The sequence below is a fragment of the Pseudorca crassidens genome, chromosome 10 (genome assembly GCF_039906515.1).
Source record: "Pseudorca crassidens isolate mPseCra1 chromosome 10, mPseCra1.hap1, whole genome shotgun sequence".
Classification (NCBI taxonomy): Eukaryota; Metazoa; Chordata; class Mammalia; order Artiodactyla; family Delphinidae; genus Pseudorca; species Pseudorca crassidens.
Window position 1 is genome coordinate 75,634,760 of NC_090305.1, and position 21,286 is coordinate 75,656,045.

General features: G+C 36.4%; 1 protein-coding gene across 1 annotated transcript in view; it reads right to left on the reverse strand.

The window, feature by feature from the left end:
• DNAH12 (dynein axonemal heavy chain 12) overlaps positions 1 to 21,286 on the reverse strand; it is a 228,900-nt gene that overhangs the window by 41,353 nt on the left and 166,261 nt on the right. Inside the window, exons 47-57 of the mRNA XM_067754844.1 lie at positions 18,795 to 18,928; positions 17,378 to 17,540; positions 16,586 to 16,666; positions 16,073 to 16,249; positions 13,713 to 13,844; positions 11,842 to 11,931; positions 11,061 to 11,201; positions 8,031 to 8,272; positions 6,879 to 7,026; positions 6,426 to 6,571; positions 398 to 612 (exon numbers count right to left, since the gene is read on the reverse strand). Coding sequence (XP_067610945.1) covers positions 398 to 612; positions 6,426 to 6,571; positions 6,879 to 7,026; positions 8,031 to 8,272; positions 11,061 to 11,201; positions 11,842 to 11,931; positions 13,713 to 13,844; positions 16,073 to 16,249; positions 16,586 to 16,666; positions 17,378 to 17,540; positions 18,795 to 18,928 — 1,669 coding nt within the window. The remainder of the gene's footprint in view (positions 1 to 397; positions 613 to 6,425; positions 6,572 to 6,878; positions 7,027 to 8,030; positions 8,273 to 11,060; positions 11,202 to 11,841; positions 11,932 to 13,712; positions 13,845 to 16,072; positions 16,250 to 16,585; positions 16,667 to 17,377; positions 17,541 to 18,794; positions 18,929 to 21,286) is intronic.

Consider the following 21,286-nt stretch of genomic DNA (forward strand, 5'->3'; position numbering starts at 1 on the left):
AAAGCTCTTAAAAGTACTAGAGCTTGACAGAGATAAAATTTTTATAAGCAGAAAGATACATGGTGGGCAACGTCAACCTAAAGTCAACTCTGGTCCACATTAACCACTACTATTCATAGTAATGGACTTTGTGGGGTCCTTGGTCACAAGATAAAGGAATTTCAGGCTGGCTTCAACTTCATGTTCTCTACTGAACAACAGTCTAGGTAACAGTGATTAAGGCAATGAAGGTATTTACTTTAGAATGTCTGATACTTGTTCCAAATTTCCTTTCATGCATAACAACGACACAGAAGTTCTGCGTTAACATTATTATTAAAATATGTAGTGCTTTTCTTGCCTCAGAGATAATCCAATCACCTTTCAGTTCTACCAACTAATATCAATTGATTTCTACCTTGTTTAAAAGTTTGTCTAAGTAGTAAAGGCTCCAAAGACGGATCCAGTTCTTCACCAACATTTTCTAATAGAAGTGGAGTTCCAAACTGAATACAGTTTTCCAGTGTTCTCATATAGTCTGAATCTGATAGCTTAATAACACTAAGCTGATTTTCTTTCTCAGAGTTTTTGATCCATTTATTGGCTTGACCCTGGGGGTCAATCATTAAAGGCCTAGAATATAATAAGAAATATTCTGAGGGGAATAAATAGATGTTGAGATTTCTTTAAAATTATATAATTTACATAATAAACATCATCATCAATCTGTACAAATACAAAGTGTTTCACGTACATTACCAGGATTAAGCTTCAAAAAATTCCTGTGAGAAAAAAGTGAAAAGGAGTTTTATTCTCATTTATTTATTTGTTTGTTTTTGTGGTACGCAGGCCTCCCACTGTTGTGGCCTCTCCCGTTGCCGAGCACAGGCTCCGGACGCGCAGGCTCAGAGGCCATGGCTCACGGGCCCAGCCGCTCCGCGGCATGTGGGATCTTCCTGGACCGGGGCACGAACCCATGTCCCCTGCATCGGCAGGCGGACTCTCAACCACTGTGCCACCAGGGAAGCCCCCCGTCATTTATTTTTGAAGTGAAGAAATTCAGTCTCAGGGAGTACTTTGCCCAAGGTTCTAAGGTTAAAAAACTAGTTCAATGTCAGAAGTAGGACAAAGAGCTGTGTTTTTTCCAACATAACATACTGTTTTCATGGTAATTTTAATACATGTCATCTGTTAACATAATATAAAAAATAATCCTACGTATTTGATAAAAACTTAAAATAAGAGATCCACTAGCCTATAACGGATTTCCTTAGGTTATGAGTAGAACCATAAACTAAGTTTCCAAGTTTAGTTTAGTATATATTTGAGATCTATTTAGGAATTTTTTCTATGTAAGTATGGTACAGACTTTGTGTTTAAGAACATATGATTCATGGTTTCAGAGAATCAAAATATGATGTGCTTTCCTCTTCTTCAGTGATGATGCTGTCTTAGGTTCCTTTTATATTCAGTACAGTGTATTAAATTATCTTTTAAAAATATAAGCACAGAAAGGGGAGTTTTCATTCCATGTCACTTTGCCTTTCCCATTCTCCTTCTGTTTCAACAGCTTCTAGGGATAAAAATCCCCTTTCCCTTTGCCTAAAAATAAGCTCTTTAATCAACTACTCCCAGATAACTTTGTTCTTTTATTTTCTTTCCTTTCCAAAAAACAAAACAATCCAATACTAGCTGACTGGTTGTTTTCTTTCTCTGCTCAAACTGTGCTGAAATCTTATTGAAAGCACAAAAAAGTACAAACACTAGTTAAAATTTACTTTTGCTATCATAGCAAACAGAGGAAAAGTGTTCTGGAAATGAGAAAGTTATTTTGCACACAATTGCTTAAAAGTTGTCTAGTAATTAGACTAGATGCTTTTAGTACCTTTCAAGGCCCTGTTTAAAGGGACATTTTTTCTTCCTTACATATCCTTATTATTGGAAAAATATGGTATTTGTTCATTCCCCTGCAAAAAGTAACTATTTCTGTCAATTAAGATTTTTAATGCCTATCAATATTCTTGGTAAAACCTAAATCAATGTTCTCAGCAATGCAATAATTAGAGATCCTGTTTATTCTAAAAGAAATCCAACTTCTACTTAATACAACTTTCTGTATTACAAATACAATTGGAAAATTGAGTTGTGTCCATCAGAGAAATAACACCATGCCAAGTTATTTGTATTCTGTATGTACATGACTGTAGGTATGAAAGTAATGCTCATCTACATTTGAGATCTTTGGGCAGTCTGAAGAAAAAAGCATTATCAATCTATGCTTCTGACAGAGGTAGTAATTTTGGGGAAAACAAAGCTTTGCTGTTAAGTAGCCAGTAGCCAGTGTTGTATTAGTAAACGATAATAAAGCAGAAGAGTAAGTATTTTCATTGTGGTTAAAAAGTAAGCAAGGGGGGGCTTCCCTGGTGGCGCAGTGGTTGAGATCCACCTGCCGATGCAGAGGACACGGGTTTGTGCCCCGGTACGGGAAGATCCTATATGCGGCGGAGCAGCTAGGCCTGTGAGCCAGGGCCGCTGAGCCTTCGCGTCTGGAGCCTGTGCTCCACAACCAGAGAGTCCACAACAGTGAGAGGCCCGTGTACCGCAAAAAAAAAAAAAAAAAAAAAAAAGTAAGCAAGGGGCTTCCCTGGTGGCACTCCATGGTATGCAGTGACATCTTTAAAGGAAAAAAGGAAAACCAAAAGAATCCAAAAAACTGTCAACTCAGAATTCTAAACCCAGCAAACAATATCTTTCAAAATGAAGATGAAATAAAGAAAAAAAGCTAAATGAATTAATTGCCAATAGACCTGTACTCAGGAAGTGCTGAAAAATATTTGTCAGGCAGAAGAAATATGAAAATAGATAGAAACATAAAGAAATGAAGAAGTCTAAGGGCATTCCCTGGCATCCCAGTGGTTAGGGCTTGGTTCTTTCACTGCTGTGACCCAGGTTCAATCCCTGGTTAGGGAACTAAGATCTTGTAAGCCGTGCCACCACAAGGCCAAAAAAGAAAAAAACAATCAAAAAGTCCAAAAATGAACATAAACATAAAAGACATTTTTCTTATATTTAAGCACCCTAACATAATTACTGTCTAAAGCAAAAATAGTAACAATGTATTGTGGGATTTATGACATATGAAAAATAAAATATACAATAACAGCACAATAAATAGGAGAGAGACATTGGAACTATACTGTTGAAAGATTCTTATACTATATGTGTAGCAGTATATTGCTATCTGAAAGTATTCAGAAACTAAAGATGTGTATTGTAAACTCTCGAGCAAACACTTAAAATAGGGAATATATAACCAACAAGCAAATAGTGGAGATAAGATGGAATCATAAAAAAATTCAATTAATCCAAAGCCAGGTGGAAAAAGAAGATAAAAGGAACAAAGAACAGATGAGACAAACAGAAAAGAACTTGTAAGACAGTAGAGTTAAATCTAAATGTATCAATAATTCCATTAAGTATAACTGATCTAAATACTCTGATTACAAGTGAGAATTATATCAATTATATCTCTATTTTAAAAAACAGAAAAAAAAGTCATGTAATCCCTCCCATTTAAAAGCTTCAAATGGTTGGTAATGTTCTGCATCTTGATTGTGGCAGGGATCATATGACCATAGGCCTTAATCAAAATTCATAAAACACTGCACCTAAAAAGGGTGAATTTTATTGTATATATCATATCTCAATAAACCTGACATAAAATTAAAGAAAAAATAAAGTGATGAGAAAAACAAAGACATTTTCAGACCAATTCACAAGTCCTTACTAAACGAAAGACTGAAGGGACAAAGATAGCATTACAAATCAGTGAGGAAAGGAAGAATAACTCAATAAATGCTGCTGGGGTAAATGGTTATCATTATCAAATAAATAAATAAAATTAGATCCTTACCTTTCATCACATCCAAAGATGCAAAAAGAAGCAAGCAACAGGGTTCTAACTGTGAACTGCTTTCCCAGTTCACGACTCTGTTTCTGAGAACTATATTCTTGACCTACTCATGTGTGTTACTACAGTGGCTTGGCCCCCAGCCATAGGTGACAAGACCTAGTATGGATATTTGTCCCACACTAAACTAATAAGATTTTTCTCTCATGGGAATTTGAACTTGTACTTAATGGTTCTGGTTAATGTATATTATTCAACTGATGTGTTTTGTGAACTTAGAAACTAAGGCTTCATTAGGGAATGGCCATGTGTACAGAAGAACAGAATCAGCATATAATCAGAGACAGACCAATGAAGCAGCTGCACAGAGAAAAACACAGAAAATAGGTCCTACAGTGAGGGAGAGAAAGAGAGACAGAGGGAGAGATTGAGACTGATTGGGAGAGATACCAATTTTCATTGGTATTTTCATTACAAAAGCCTACTGGCTCAACTTTTCTCTGAGGTACACTTAAGATACTCTAAAGTGAGTAGCCAAAAGAGTGAACATTAGTTACATTACTGGGTTCTGCTGTTAGGAGGCAGAGAGAAGAGATTAAGCCTCTGTGGTCACTTACAGTGTCCAGAAGGATGATAGCCATAGATGAACACATTGGTCCCAACTGGCAAGAAGTGAAGTCTGGTCTATAAGGATGGAGACTCATCCCTCAGAACTGACCCAGTCCATGACTTATTGACCAGACAGTCCAAAAATAACAGGTAGAAAGGAGTAACACCATTGAAATATTACTGTATTAGAAGAGTCATCTTTCTGCCAGAAAATGACAGATTGTTTTCTTCAATTTACATACAATCCTGAAACCTCTGGTTTCCCTGGATTTCAGTTAAGCCTTATAGATATCCTAATAGCATTTTTGAACTGCAATTTAAAAAATCTGAATGGCCACCAAATGCATAGAAAAGGGTTCTAAAACAGAATACTCAGGGTCAAATATTCTGTTAAATAGAACTTGCCCTGCTTTACAAGAGAACACATTTTCTGGAATAGCTAATTACACTTCCTCGGATTGTAATAAATTTTACTAATTGCCTAGAAGTTTCAACCTAAGGATGTTCACTCTCAAGTAAAATTTTGAGTGGATAAGCACTCAAAACACGTACATCAGTATTTCAGTAAAATGATACTATCAGTATAAAGGAGACTTAGACATCTTGAAGTATCTAGTAAGTTTTCCAAAGAATATAATAAACAATACCTCAAACTTTTAGAATGTAAGATTTCCTTGTATCTTTAATGTATCTTATATCCCAAAAGAAGACTGAAATTTCCATTACAGTTATAAAGGTAGCAAATGGGATACCCTATTCCACATTTCACTTAACATAATAAATAAGAACAAGGATTTGGAAGTTAAATTGCCTGGGTTCAAATTCTTACTCCACCATTTACTAGCTCAGTTATCTCACTACATTTCAAATTAGTAAATCACTGTGGGCCTCAGTCGTCTCATCTGTAAAATGGGGCTAGAACTAACTCATAGGAATTTGTGAGGATATAAGGCACTTACAAAGTACCTCAAGAATATAAGAACTCAATAGTATCTATCATAGTATATTTGACATAAGATCCCAAGAAAAGACTTAAATTAGATGACAACATGACTAAATAACCATTTATAGGAAACTATTTCTCAGATGAGAGTAATTTCCCAAGTTTTTGAAAGTGATATAAATAAAAGGATAACAATAAAAACCATTTGGAAAACTCATATAGTTATCACACTATCAGTGATAGTGTTGAAAAATATACATGAAATTGCATAAATTATTGTTATAGTATCATGAAAATGGGTAGAAATACCTAGTTAAAATAAATACATTGAATAGCCAAAACCTGCCAACGGCCCAAGTGTCCGTCAACAGGAAAATGCATGAAGTTATATAGTCATGTAATGGAATACTACTCAGCACAAAAATTAGTAAGATTATGCTGTGTGGAAAAAGCCTTATACAAAAGACTACATACAGTATGATTCCATTTATATGAAGTTCTAGAATAGGCAAAACTAACCTGTGATGGAAAATAATCAGAATAATAATCTCCTATGGGATGAGGGTGGGGATTTACTGGGAAGGGACAAAAGAGAATGTTTTATACCTTGACAGAGGTTTGGGTTGCACAAGTGCATACTTTTGTTAGAACTCATTGAATGGTATAGTTTTAAGTTTTGTGTATTTCATTGTATGTAAATTTTACCTCAAAAGAAAAAAAAAAAACAAATATTGAACTTTAGTTAATGGTATGCATGCTGAAATATTTGGAAGGAAGTAGATCCATGTCTGCAACATATGTTGAAATACATGAAAAAGGATGAGTTGATGGATGGATAGAGGGATAGATAAGAATAATAAAATGTTAATTGTAGGATCTAGGAAGTAGTAGCTATACAGGCACTTTAAAATCCTTTCAACTTTTCTCTATATTTGAAAACCTTAAAATAAAATAATTGAAAAATAAATACTTTATGTTCCTTACCAACGCCTGGAGTTATTAACAATCACTCCATTGTCTATGGAGAAAGTATCTGTAGGCAATCCAGCAATATTCCAAGCTCTAATTTTTACTGGATCACCCAGGGTCTTACTCAATGAGAACTCCTCTGAACATGGGATTTTTTTTTGCTGTAAGAAATAAACAAATTTCTTTTGATGTTTTCTCTTGTCTTGTTGATTGAAATATTGTTAACATTAAAATACTGATTTGTTATTAGATACTGTTTAATAATTCTAAAGAACAAAAAGAAAACTGAAAGGAAAGTTGGACTATGGAAGTATTTTACTGATCAAACAAGAAGAAAAAAAGAAAAACCCCATATTTTCAGTCATTTCTCCCCTTCTCTGTTTTTATTATCATCTTTTCCCCCCAGATACCCCAACACATACTTTAAGTGTTCTATATAAAGAAACTTATGAAATATAACACCATTACCTTGCACAACATGCTCCAATCTTCTGTACATGTTTGTCGAAAGCCAGCAGTGAAAGCACCAAGGTAGGCTATTACTCCTGCTGATACTAAGACATCACCAGTCAAATTTTCATATACTATCTGAAGGTCATCTGCAGCTTGAGACCATCTGGGAGATTAATCAAAGGCAAAATAGCCTCATCATAGAGAATGATCTATGATAGTAATTGAAAGGGCTAGGGGCTTCTAGTCCAAACTCTATAACAAAATGCCATGAAATGTTGGGCACTTGCTTATCTATAAGCAAGGAGGTTGGGTCCCTTCTAGCTCTAACATGCTATAATATATATCTATGTTATACAAATGATAATCTACCTTTGATTATTAGAATATTAGGCATTTCTTACACGACTTGTTCTTTCAGAATAAGCAAAACAAAAAAACCACCAGCATTTTGTCTAATAATTTTAATCAGGATGATTTGGTCTAGTGGCCCTGCTATTTGTTCCTGAAAAACATAGGAACATTTGCAATTCATTACCAAAAATTACATTTAAGTTGTATAGCAGCTGACATACTAATGCTAAGGTTGATATTTTTTTGCATTTAATGAAACCTTTACAATAAAAAGTGCATTACAAAACCATCCAATCTACCTTACAAAGTATTGTCAAAAGTATGTAACTTTATCATGCTATTCATTCAACAAATGTAGTTAATAACTATGACAGTTGGCTGGCCAGTACAAATAAATAGATTAAAATAAAGCTAACTGGCTTTGTTGTATCAAGTCAGTTATCCGAAATAAATTTAACAAAATGAACCATATATCCACTACTCCCTCCCATTTTATTATGAAAAATTTTAACATACATAAAATTGGAAAGAATTGCACAATGATCACCCACATACTCACCACTTAAAAATTACCATTTGTTTTATTTGCTTCTTTCTCTCTCTCTCTCTCTCTCTCTTTTAACATTTGAAAGCAAGTTGCAAACACCATCCTTGACATTGATATTCTGTTAGGAGAAGCTTAGCCAGGTACTTTATAGAAAGTCCCACAATCTCAACCAGCCATTTAAAAATCAGTAATCATAATAAATATCCAAAGAAAGTCACATATTCAAGCCCGACCTTGTAAAATATTGTTAAAAGGAGTAGAAATCTGACCTTGATTTTTCTCCACCTAGTCCTCCAATTAGTTTTGAGGCTCTTTCAAGTTTCTTAGCACAGAGTTCCACCTGGTCTTCTAAACGAGCCTTTTCCTCAGTTTTCTCAAGAAATGTTGCTTGTAAATTTTCCAGATGATGTTCTACTTCTGCTAGTTCTGCTCTCTTCTGATTCAAAAGCTCCATTGTCTCAGCTAAGGACTTCTGAGCTTCTGTTAAGCGGGCTTTCTTAGGAGCCACTACCTGTTTGGGAACAATATATGCAGCTATAATGTGTACTATATAAAACTGACAATCGACATAATCCTTTATAGATATTATGAATTTTAAATGTTTATTTATGATTATAAATACATTTATCACTTATAACAATGAATTATACAAATTTTAAATGCCTTAAATCTTACATCATATTTTTATATGCAGAAAAGTAAAATATATTTTTATGTCTTATAAAATATATAAAATCATTCTGGACTAGCAAACAGTTATCTATAAAATAGGCAAGTTATTCTGGACTAATAAAAATGTCATAATATGTAGCAAGAATAGCATAATATATAGCAAAATAATGAGAAGTTGCCATTCAACTGCTGCAAAAAAAATAGAAAAACATGTAACAGGAGTTACAAATGCTTAAAAATACATGAAAGTGCTTTTTTTTTTTTTTTTTTTTTTTTTTTTGCCATTTCCAAGTCAGCTTGGAAATTCTCAATGTCTTCCCAGTCAGCTGAGGCTTACATTTGCCTTGAGGGGATTAAGACAGTAGCAGTAATACAAAGAGAAATAAAGTCTCGGTGTTCAGCTTCACTACCAAAACTGAATTTTCCTCAACAAATCTTGAAAAGTGACACTTTGTTGAGAGAAAGAGAATTTTCTAAATTTCTTGTTTTATTATGCTCATTAGTATCAATATATCAAGAATGGGTTCGGCCAACTTGATCAGAGTGTACTATAAGCCACCAGTAGAAGGAATTTACAAGATGACCAAAGAGAGCATATGTCCATTTGAAAGAAAGGAGACCTAAGTCTTCTGGTACATTGCTGTGAATGAGCTGAAGGGTAAGAGGAAGAGTGAGGCAAAGAATCGGATATTGGGGCTCCCCTGGTAGTGCAGTGGTTAAGAATCCTCCTGCCAGGCTCCCCTGGTGGCGCAGTGGTTGAGAGTCCGCCTGCCGATGCAGGGGACACGGGTTCGTGCCCCAGACTGGGAAGATCCCACATGCCGCGGAGCGGCTAGGCCCGTGAGCCATGGCCGCTAAGCCTGCACGTCCAGAGCCTGTGCTCCGCAACGGGAGAGGCCACAGCAGTGACAGGCCCGCATACTGCAAAAAAAAAAAAAAAAAAAAAAAAAAAAGAATCCTCCTGCTAATGTAGGGGACACAGGTTCGAGCCCTGGTCTGGAAAGATCCCAAATGCCACAGAGCAACTAAGCCGCACCACAACTACTGAGTCTGCTCTCTAGAGCTCACGAACCACAACTACTGAAGCCTGTGTGCCTAGAGCCCCTGCCCCGCAACAAGAGAAGCCACTGCAATGAGAAGCCTGTGAACTGCAACGAATAGTAGCCCCCACTCACTGCAATTAGAGAAAGCCTGCACACAGCAACCAAGACCCAGTGCAGACAAAAAAATAATAATAATAAAAGGATCAGATATTGAATTAGGAAGCTCCACTTTCTACTTTGGACTTTGAAGAAGACCTTGCTGGATATCTCCCTTCAACCCCTCCATAAAAACATGAGACAGGTGCATCAGAATTAAAATAGCATGTGGAGGTGTAGAGTGGAAAGTCAGAAAACAACCTGAATACCTTAGATTCTCAGCTTTATAGAAAGGATCCAGAAGATTCCACATGTGTTAATTAGCTGAGTTGAGAGCTTGCCGACCTGCTGAGATTACTATGGGGAGGGACAAGATGTTCAAATGGAAGAACATCCATTAAAATTAATTTTAGGGCTTCCCTGGTGGCGCTGGGGTTAAGAATCTGCCTGCCAATGCAGGGGACACGGGTTCGAACCCCGGTCCAGGAAGATCCCACATGCCACGGAGCAACTAGGCCTGTGCGCCACAGCTGCTGAGCCTGCACTCTAGAGCCCATGAGCCACAACTACTGAGCCCATGTGCCACAACAAGAGAAGCCACCGCAGTGAGAAGCCTGCGCACCGCAACAAAGAGTAGCCCCCACTCACCGCAACTACAGAGAGCCTGTGCGCAGCCAAAAATAAATAAAAATAAAGTGAATTTATTTAAAAAATTAATTTTATTTCTTTAACAGGTGTATAAAGGTCTACTCCCCTGAAATTTACAGTCACAGTCTGTACCTCTCTACAGGTACATATACCTTATTAAGAATATCTTCTCAATCATTACAGCCTGATCACTCATCCTACACTCTGAGGTTGTTCTAAACACATGCTATCATGTATTTCCATGGGTATTTTTATTTATATTTCCTGCTCCCCTTGGTAGAATTCTGCAAGCTCCTGAGGACAACGCCAGTGTTTCCTTGGTCCTTTGCTAGTCAAATTTACAAAATGCTCTTAACCATTCTCTGCTCTCCCAGGAATTTGGCCTCAGTGGGTACTCCAAAAAAGACTCCCTATCACTGCATGCCATGGCTTGATTCCACGCTCCGCCTCTTAACCCTACTGGAATTTTTTACTTCTGACCTTTGCATCAAGATTTTAATCTGCCACTTTGCCCTTGGTGTTTTGGATTTTTCTTTGCTTCTGCAGTCCCCTCATAAAACTTAATTCTCTTTTGCCCCAGGTCCCTGTAGCTATAGGTCAGTCTGGCCAACTCCAATGATCATCCCTGCTCTCACTTACACTAGTCCCAAACAGGTTATGTCACACATAAGTATTCTCTTCATGTACTAGATACTCAGTTAATGTCTGATGATTATGCTGCAGCAGGACAAATTCTTTGTGGTATCACTTTTAGAAACTTCTTAACTAGTAAATATCGGCATAGATTTTAACTTATGGGAATATTTCAACACAAAATGGATGCGCTGATCCTCAAAATACCTTTGCAACTCTGTCATACACTTCCATAGCCATGATCCACTTACACAGACCCTCAGCTGCAGAGGAAGCTTTAGCAACCTTAGGGGGATCAAATTCAGGGTTTGTTAAGTATTCACCACGAATCTTCTGCATAACAGTCACCTATAAAACAAAGATTTAGATCTTAAGATTTCAACATATATCACGCAACCATAGATGAAAAATTAATCATACACAGCAAAAAAAAAAGTATATAAAAAAGTTATGTTGTCTTTAAAAACCAAGGTGAGTACTTTGAGATATTTTTAAAATAAGCATAATTGTAGCAGTCATATTTGTGAGTAAAATATGCAAACTTATTACAGATAGTGAAACAAGGTATTTCTTCCAAAAAAATTAAAAGACTTGTGTAGTTTGGGAAAACATATGGAAATAAGGAAGAACAATTAAACATAAATAAATAGAAGTTTGGATGAAAAACAACTATACTTTTTTACCTCACAAATTTGTATATCCAATTTATTAAGAAATAAACTATTATAAGGCACTTGGAGAACTCTTTCATGTCAATAATACACTAAAACAGTAATTTATTCAATGACTTTTGATGGTCTGAAAGAGGAGAGGTTTTAAGTATTATGAGAATTCATAATAGTCATTAATAAATATAATATTCATTTATTTATTATCTTAATTCTAAAGACAGACTATCTTCTTACGTTTTATATAATATTGCAAAATGTTAAAGATTTTATACATCTTGGCAAAATTACATTTGTAGAAAAAATCCAATGAAACTCACCGGAATGTTGTCCTTGTCATATTCTCTCAAATCTCTTAGGAAATTCATATCTCCCAGAAGTTTTTTGCTAGGTCCCCAGTAATCCAATATCTATAAATAAAATTTATGGAAACTTATTAGATGTGCAATTAAATATGCTTGATATAAAACTTTTCTTCTTGAGGTTTAAGATATATTAATCCAGAGAAACTATACACTGTACTTTCAAAATATAAACCTACATCTCCTTGGAAATGAAATAAAGAGACTTCTCTCCCTGAGAACATGTTAAGCATATCAAATATTTAAAATATGTATATGAACTTATATATTGACTTTATTATTAAAAATTAAACATTAGAAGGCAAAAGATATGATTATTTCTCTTTAGAAAACTTAAGAAAAGCAGCTGGTATAAACACCATCACAATTTTCATATAAGAAAATATATTTTTTTAATTTCAACTTTTATTTTCCATTAATCTTGACTTTCAAACCAGAAAGGTAGTGCCATAGACTGAAAGTTTGTGTCCTTTCCCCAAATTCGTATGCTGAAGCCTACTCCCCAGTGTAATAGTATTTGGAGGTGGGGTCTTTGGGAGGTGGTCTTTGGTGTGAGAAATAGACCTCAGAGAGGTCCCTCACCCATCCACTATGTGAGGACACAACAAAGAGATGGTAGTCTATAAATCGGGAAGTGAACCCTCACCAGACACTGAATCTACTGTAGTCTTGATTTTGGACTTCCCAGCCTCCAGAAGTGTGAGAAATCAATTTTTGTTATATATAAGCCACCCCTATCTGTGGTAACTTGTTATAGTAGCCCAAATGGACTAAAACAGGTAGCAAATATTTTTCTTATAGAAAATCTCCTCACCTACCTAGACTTCCCAAGTGGAATAGAGAAGAGAAAGCAGAAAGACAAAGATTATACACTGCTCTGTCAGTTATAAGATAAAGCACATGGTACTTGTGCTAATAAAAGGTGTTAAATAAGTAGCTGAACATTCTTTTTATTAATTTCAGAAGCCTGATGGGGTGTATGTGTATGTCTATCTGTGTGTGCGTGAGAATAACTTGTTAAGGTAAGAGCCTATTTATTTTCTTTATCTTTATTATGTCAACGAAGGATAGAATGGCCAAAAAAAAAAATCCCAATTCTCCAATTCAGGAATTCAAACCTAGGTATTGTAAAAACCTGAAAAGAAAATAAGTCTATAAATTTAGTTTAGGATAGATGTTACACCATCTTTTTTAAGGGAGATACCTTTGAATAATAATTGTAATAACAACAACTAACATTTAGTAATAAATATGTAATATTTATTATTATAAACAGGTTACTGTTTATAAGGCCTTATACGTAAGAGCTTTATATGTATTAACTAATCTAATCCTTGCATTAACTTTGTGAGGCAGGTACTATGACAATCCTCTTTTTACAGAGTTCCACAGAGGTTAAGCATCGTCCCCAGGGTCACATTGCTAGGAGGGTCAGAATTTCTGAATATAGACATTCTGGCTCCAGAGCAAATGCTTTTAACAATGTCACTGTACTGCTTAACAGCAGAATTTTTTGAATGCTCAGAAACACCTATATAACCATATCACATTCTTGAGACTCTTAGCTGGAAAAGCACAGGTGTCTCACTGTTCATTCAACCCCACCCCATGACAGTGGGGCGTTCCGCATAGACAGAAAAGGAGATGGAAACAACCGGAACTACATTTTTTTGATGCTATACTGCCTTAGCTTTATCTAGGATACATATAATCTGGAAAACAATATATCTTCCCTGAACTGGGTACTGTTGACATTTAATTTGATAATAGTTGCTGTACAGTGTTCTGTACATTCATGAATATGATATAAATCTGTGTCTAGTTATTACCTTGCCTCCAGTTCCTGAAGGATCTGAAACTTTTTCTGGTTTTATATCTTTCATAACACAAACAGCTGCCATAACTAGTTTAACACCAGATGGAGGATTCTTCATTGACTTCACAATTGTAATGTCAGCTGGCTAAATAAAAAGAAAACAGGGTATCTTCAGAATAGCCTACTTTTAAATAATAAGAGTTTCAAAAATAATGTTGGAGAATAATAAAAGCATAAATTTTCATTTGAAACTAATTGTTTTTTGCTTTGCATGGTTATGAAAGAATTAACAAAAGAGAACTTAAGTACAGTAAACCAATGGTTCCCAAGTGTTTGAGAGTTCATAGGTCCTTATGAGAATATGGTGACAGCTAAGAATATTCCAGAGAAAATATTTTTGCGCACATGCACAAAATTTTTATATAGTCACATGCCAAGCCCACACATGGAATCCACGTTAATAACCCTAAGTTAAATAAAGACTTAATTCTATATTTGCTTACATGTTAGCTTTACCCACCAAAAATGAAAGAAGAGGTAAGTTCCAATTCCAAACTTATTTTCTAAAAAGGTATATATTATTACGACAGACACAACTGATTCAGTTAGTTATTATCCACTCCAGTATCCTTCTGACTACCCTTGCAATTGCTGGAAAGCTAAAAATTTATCTTAGTTTCCCATGCAGCTAGAGTTGTGGGAGGTCGTTAGGTCCTACCATCAGATCACTTGAGTGATACTAGAATTCAGAATGAATAAGTGAGGAGACTCAGGGCACGAGGCATCTGTTTTGCTGATATGGATTATGGTGGAGGCAATATGGCTCTGTAAGAAGGCTCTGCAGGCTTCCAACTCAGAGGGATCATTCCTCTGGTAGATTAGTGCCTCAGTTTAGCTTTGTGAGTCATTCCTGGCAGCTCGGCCTAGAATCTATTTACTTAGCTCTTCCAAGAATTCTGTAATTTATTTATAAAATTCCCTAAAGAATCTCTGCTAACACTAAATAGTCAATTCACTTCTCTGCAACTGAACCCTAACTCTTTTCTATAATACAGTATTTGATACTAGGAAGGGTACAAACAACTGAAAGGGAAACCTGATACTGATAACTTGAACTGGTGGTGTTTAAAGGCATCAAGAATCCTGTGAGTATCAGAGGATACAGTACTGAAAGTCCATGGTACACAGTGATAAAAGTTACCTAAATTCATGCTCATGGTCGTCTAGAATGGAGTGTCTATTAAAAACAAACTTTGTCAAAATGATTGGCTCCTGTGATAAACGTCTAAGGAGAGAATGAATAAAGACTACTGGGTAGAATGTGGCTTTTAAATGTGACAGAGAGCAGACATGAAGAAAATAATAAGCTCAGAATTTTAATATTAAAATTCTGGTTAAATTCCTGATTCACAGCACAGTGACAGTTTCTAAATATAAATGACCTAACACAATCTTAAGTCTTACAACTACAAGTCTGATATAACTGAAAATCAGATATAGAGTTTGATCCTGAAGATGCTGAATTACTGATAGGTTGAGCTCGCCATCTTGTCAGGTATCTTATGTGAAAGTTGTAGCGGTCCCTAAACTTTCTGGCACCAGGGACCGGTTTCATGGAAGACTATTTTTCCACAGATGGGGGGTGGAGGGTGGCCGGGGGATGGTTCAGTTGATACTGCAAGCCATGGTTCAGGCGGTAATGCGACCGATGCAGATCGGCAGATGAAGCTTCGTCTGCCCGCCGCTCACCTTCTGCTGTGCGGCCACATTCCTAACAGGCTGCGGACCAGTAGCGGTCTACGGCCTGGGGGCTGGGGACCCCTGAGTTAGGGCATTGATTAGGAAAAAAGGCAAAGAATGGGGTCTGAATATCCTGAACTTCCATACTACACTGGGCCTCCCTAGTCAACAGAAGCTGGTCTCTCTGCTCTGTTTGGTGAGGTTATTCTGGTTTTGCCTAAAGACCCTGTAGAGTCATACACAACATAGTGTAATGCAGACAGGTGTGACCCACATCTATATTGGAAATGATCTTTAGGTTTTGCTGTACATGCATGTCCAGAAGGCTGCAGAAAGGTAGCTCAACATTCTATTTAACATATGCCTCCTGGTCCATGTACAGAACCACTGTGGCCTCTTGGAGATTATTCCATTCCCACTGGAATATCCTGAATGAAAATTATAAATAATACATGAAAAGCAAAAAATATAAGATAACAGTATAGCAAAAAGGAATTGTTAAGAGTCAAGTTTCATTTGACTGGACAAAAAAAATATAATACCACCCACTGAAAGTGAACTACACCAAATTAACCAAGTGTCTCTATGCAGTTTTACTTTGTTGATGAAACACAAGCTAATTCAAACACTCGCCTTTAGTGTATCCAGTGCAGACAGAGCTGCTTCCAAAGCTGGAATCGCCTCAGCTAGATCACTTTCACACTCATTTTTCAGAGCTTGGGCTTCTTCAGCCTTTCCGCTGGCTATCTCTTCATCAAATTTCACAAACTCTCTTTTTGCTTCCACTTGTGCAGATTCTTTCTCAATAATCTAAAGAAAAGAAAGAAAGAAATAAAGACATTTCCTTAAACATCCTAATGCTTTCTCTATCCTAGAGACAAAAGAACATTTGAAGATTAGGGAATCCGACATATCATTTTGAAGGATAAAATGAGGAGAAATGTAAATACACGTGACCTAATTTGGTAATGGGCTCCCCATCTCTCTTCAAAAACAACAGAAACCACACGGAACCCAATGAGTCAACTGAAAAGGGTAACATCCCTAAGATCTAGTGGCAAAAAAATTAAGGCTTATTTTCAAGGCTGATTTTACATATTTCAATTGTCCTCTGACATCAGTTTTTAAAAATTCAGGATACTTTACCTGCATCATATGTGCGTTTTCAATTTTAGCTTCCTCCAATTTGGGCTGTAACTGAACAAGCTCTATTTTCATTTCACCAACCTAAGTAAACAATTTGTCATTAGTTTTCATAACTACAATAGCTATGGAAGCCAAACAGAGAAAATTGAAACTTAAATGTATCATAAGGTACTGGGGACAGAAAACCTTAACTTTTTTTTTCCAGTTCTTTACATGATAAACAAAACCATGAGAGTGTGGCCAGTTTTCTTCACAAAAGACTTTATCTTCCTTGAGTATGACAGGGCAGTGGAAGAATGCAGTTGTTGAGGAAGAAAATCAGGTAGAAAAAAGGTGGCAGCTCGGGCTATCCCTATTATACTATGTGCCTGGTATACAGTGCGTCCAGACCACCCCAACACTCTGTTGCCTATGTTGAAATAATACTAATAAGTATTACTAGCACTTGACTCATTTAAAAAAAAACCCAATCTTATATTTAACCAGCTATTACAATAAAAAGTCAACCCTGACATTATATTCTCTCCAAATGCCAAAAAATTAAGAATAAAACTGGGTGTATTTGAGTCTGTGTGGTCTGGGAAACTCAGTGAACTTCTGTAAAATTCACTTTACTCATCTGTAAAATGAGGATCATAAAAGTGTCTACCTCATGGAGTTGTTATGAGGAATAATTGAAGGAATGCACATGAAGCACATAACACAGTACCTGGCACATAATATATTCTCAATAAATTATAGCTCTTCTATTTCCCATTATGTATTACCATTTGAGCAGCTCCTCAAATTTACCTGAGACTCAGCAAAAGCTAATTTGTCAAGTCCATTCACATATCGCTGTTTTGCTTCCATTACAGCTTGTTGCCTCTTAGTCAAAAGCTGTCGAAATGAGGCAATAAGTTCAAGGTAAGAAGTAGCAGTAACATAGTTATGTCGTCCTAATGTGTGCAAGAACCTAAAAGAGAGGCAGATAGCATATCTTACTATAAGTAATGGGTTTTACAGAGTAAGAAGTAAATTCGACATAGCATTAACAACAAACATTTAAGAATAAAGGTTAATTTTATTCAGAGGCTGCTGAATACTTGAAGTTTACAAAATCCTAGAATTTTACACAGAACCATTTCCTAATATCTTGTCTACAAAATATCAATGGTGTAGTTAAAAAGCACAAATCAACAAAGATATGTCTCAAAAGAGAACTATAGCAAGAAAGATATAGGTAGGTCTTTTTACATGTTTCATATGCCAGGAGGATCTAAGAGACCCAAGATACTGTACAAAAGTATAGTAGGAAAGGGGACTGCAGATAGCATAGCAAGAATGAGTCATCATTCCTTGCACACGTGTCACATGTTGGTTGAACAGGGTTTGGCCAGAAATATGAGACTACTACCCATACACATAAAAACAATGGATGCAATGATGTTTCACAGCAAGTATGTAGACTAGAGCCCACTGATTGGTGTTAACTGTCCAAGCCAAACATGCTAGCTGGCTGTAAAACTCTGGCAATATACTATGAGCATCTTTGAAATGAGGATCTCAGAGATGAACAGAGGTAAAGCTTATACTTTTAAGGCATCCACAGCCCACCAACCATCTCCCTCCTTGTCTGAGAACTTCCAACCAGTGCCCCAAGAGCAATGTTTGTTCTGTGAAACCTGCCACCATAACCACAGCAGATCAGAGCAGGATTGGGCACTGGACACAAACAAGGCTAATCATATTTTGGAATAAATTGAGACTAGAGAGCTGGAAACAGCCAATCAATCTCTGCTACAGCTGGAATTGCAAGAAGTAAAATTGAGAATCGAGAGGCACACAGTTTCCTCCATATATACTGGGAAGTAAAAAGTTCAGTCTGTAAAGAGAAAGAAGAAAGCAGATGCCCCAAGAGAAACAGGGATGAGAAACAGAGAAAAAGCATTTCTGGGTTTGTGGTGGCTTTTTAACTCCTGCTTCCAGTCACTTCTAAGATACAGCTGTATTCTTTCCCTTAAACTTTGTAAGGTATCCCTGTATCTTTGTAATAAATTCCTCTCTTTGTGAAACCTAGATCAAGTAGCTTTCTATTACTTACAAGTCTTAACTTATTAAATGATTGGAGAGACTTAGAAGCCATAGAAATCTTATTAAAATTTTAGGCTTTCACAAAAAAAGATGCTTTAAAATACAAGGCATTATTGTAAAATTTATTAATATTAACCTTTCTGAAAGATGCATAATGGAAGTGTGAAAGTGTTTGCAGATTGGAACTATCTCTCGTCGTTCAACTTCAGTAAGCTCCAGTGTTTCTAAGAATTTCACAGCTACAAGTTCAAGAGCGTCTTCCGGCCATGGCTAAAAATAAGAAAACGAAAAGCAAATAAAAGTTAAGACGATTAGTCACACTTCAGTTATATAAATTGTCTTCCTGTGTGAGAAGAATTTGGGGTTGAGAAAATTAAAACCTTAATAGGGAAAATAGAATTAGGGGGATTAAGGGCACAATGAAAGATCTAATAAATATTTTATACAGTAAAATTAAAGATAACGCAATATAAAGGAAAGGTAGATAATAATTTACATATCAAAGATATACTACACTGCTTCCCTAACTCTTCCACTTGGACATCTAGTAGGCACCCAATATTTAGTAGGACAACGGCACAGGGTGCTTAGTTGCTCTCCTAATACCTATCAGCCCCCTTTCCTTAGGATTCCAATTTTATTCTAGATAGCAATATGCCCAGTTACAATACCACATTTCCTAGACTCCTTTGCAATTCAGAGTAAATAATGACATATAAGCAAGCTCTCTAGAGAATGACATAGAGCTGGCATGGGTCCTTTTTGCCCTACTTTCCATTATTCTACTTCGTTTCCGTAGCACAGATGTGAAAGCTGGAGATGTAGCAGCCACATTAGACCATATGATGACTCTGAAGATGGAAACCACATGCTAAGGATAGTAAAGAAGAACATAGGGGGCTTCCCTGGTGGCGCAGTGGTTGAGAGTCCGCCTGCCAATGCAGGGGACGCGGGTTCGTGTCCGGTCCGGGAGGATCCCGCGTGCCGCGGAGCGGCTGGGCCCGTGGGCTGTGGCCGCTGGGCCTGTGCGTCCGGAGCCTGTGCTCCGGAGAGGCCTGCGTACAGCAAAAAAAAAAAAAAAAAAAAAAAAAGAAGAACATGGGATTCTGATGACTTTGTTAAGTCACAAACGTCCCAGTCTGCTTACCTTCAATTTTTTTTCTATATGAGAGAGGAAAAGAAAAAAAAGCCTATGTGTTTAGTTTGGGTTTCTGTTACTAGCAGCCCATTATAATTCCTACCTGTTATAACATCCAAAGTTGAACATTTGATTTTCTTCCTCACAAATTCACTTTTCTTCCAGTATTCCCCATCTCAGTGAAATGGTTCCTTTGCTTTTCCTAGAATATACCAAGTGTGCTTCTGCCTCTGGGCCATTGGATTTGCTGTCCCTCTGACTAGAACCCTCCCCACCTAGACCTCCATGTGGTTCACTCTTTCACATCTCTGTGCAAATGCCAATTTACCAGGAAGGTCTTCCCAAGGCACTCTTTCTAAAACAGCATTCCTTCCCTCATTACTCTTTCCATTATCCTGAATTTTTTCTTAGCACTTACCAATATCTGACATATATATTTATTTGTTTTTGTCTGTCTCCCTGACTCACCACTAAAATGTAAAGTCCACAAAAGCAAGGACTTCTTCCTCACTGCTGGTATCTTCAGTGCCTAAAAGAGTTCTTGTCAAATAAATACTTGAAATATTTATTCAATGAAATAATTTATGTTAAATGAGTAATTAATCTCCATTTTCTCATTAGAGTATTTTCCAAACTTCATTTCATTTAGATTCAACAAGATGCTTGTAATTTTTTTCTTTATAGTAGACCATATGCATTTTAAGATCAATTTTTTCAGTGTCTGGCCCTCTATCCTGGTAAAAGTCAAACTTTTTTGATCAAGCACCCTATTAGTAAAAAAAAGTTTTAAGCACATACTACCAGTGTGCACATACTTATTAACAGATTATATGCATATGGTATTACTGTACTAATATATATTTTTTAAACCTCAAAAGAGGTATCTAAAGATTATTAAGATAAATGAATTTTTGTAAAATGCCAAAATAAGTGTCATATGACTTTTCCGATCATGTAACTCTTTTTATACTGAGAAAGCTTCTCCCAAAAGCTCCCTGGTAGACTTTAAATCCAGATCCATTGGCAAGCAATGGGTCATGAACAGGCTCATGTGTAAAATGGTCAACAGTAAGAGGAGTGAGAGCACCAATGCTGACTTAGACCGACCAGGAATGAATCCCTATTATACATGGCTACATGGATAGTGATTTCCCAAACAAAATCAGAATTCTGTCAGCAAAGATGGAGTCGGTAGAAAATGGCTGTTGATAGGTAACCACGCTATCATAAGCTAATACTGCAAGTCACGACACACCCTGGGGATAACCTTTATTATTTAAACAGTTGATATAAATCCATATTCCAAATAGCCTGCTTAAATTTGTTTTTACCAATGTCTTACCAGATCTTGTTAAGTAGTCATTGTTTTTGCCTTATAATGTAGCTGACACAGAGCTTGAGCTAGCTGCTACTGGTTTATGACATTCTCTTACTATCCACATACAACTGCATTATGTATCTTCAATTTTTAGTTCATTGCAGGAATCCCT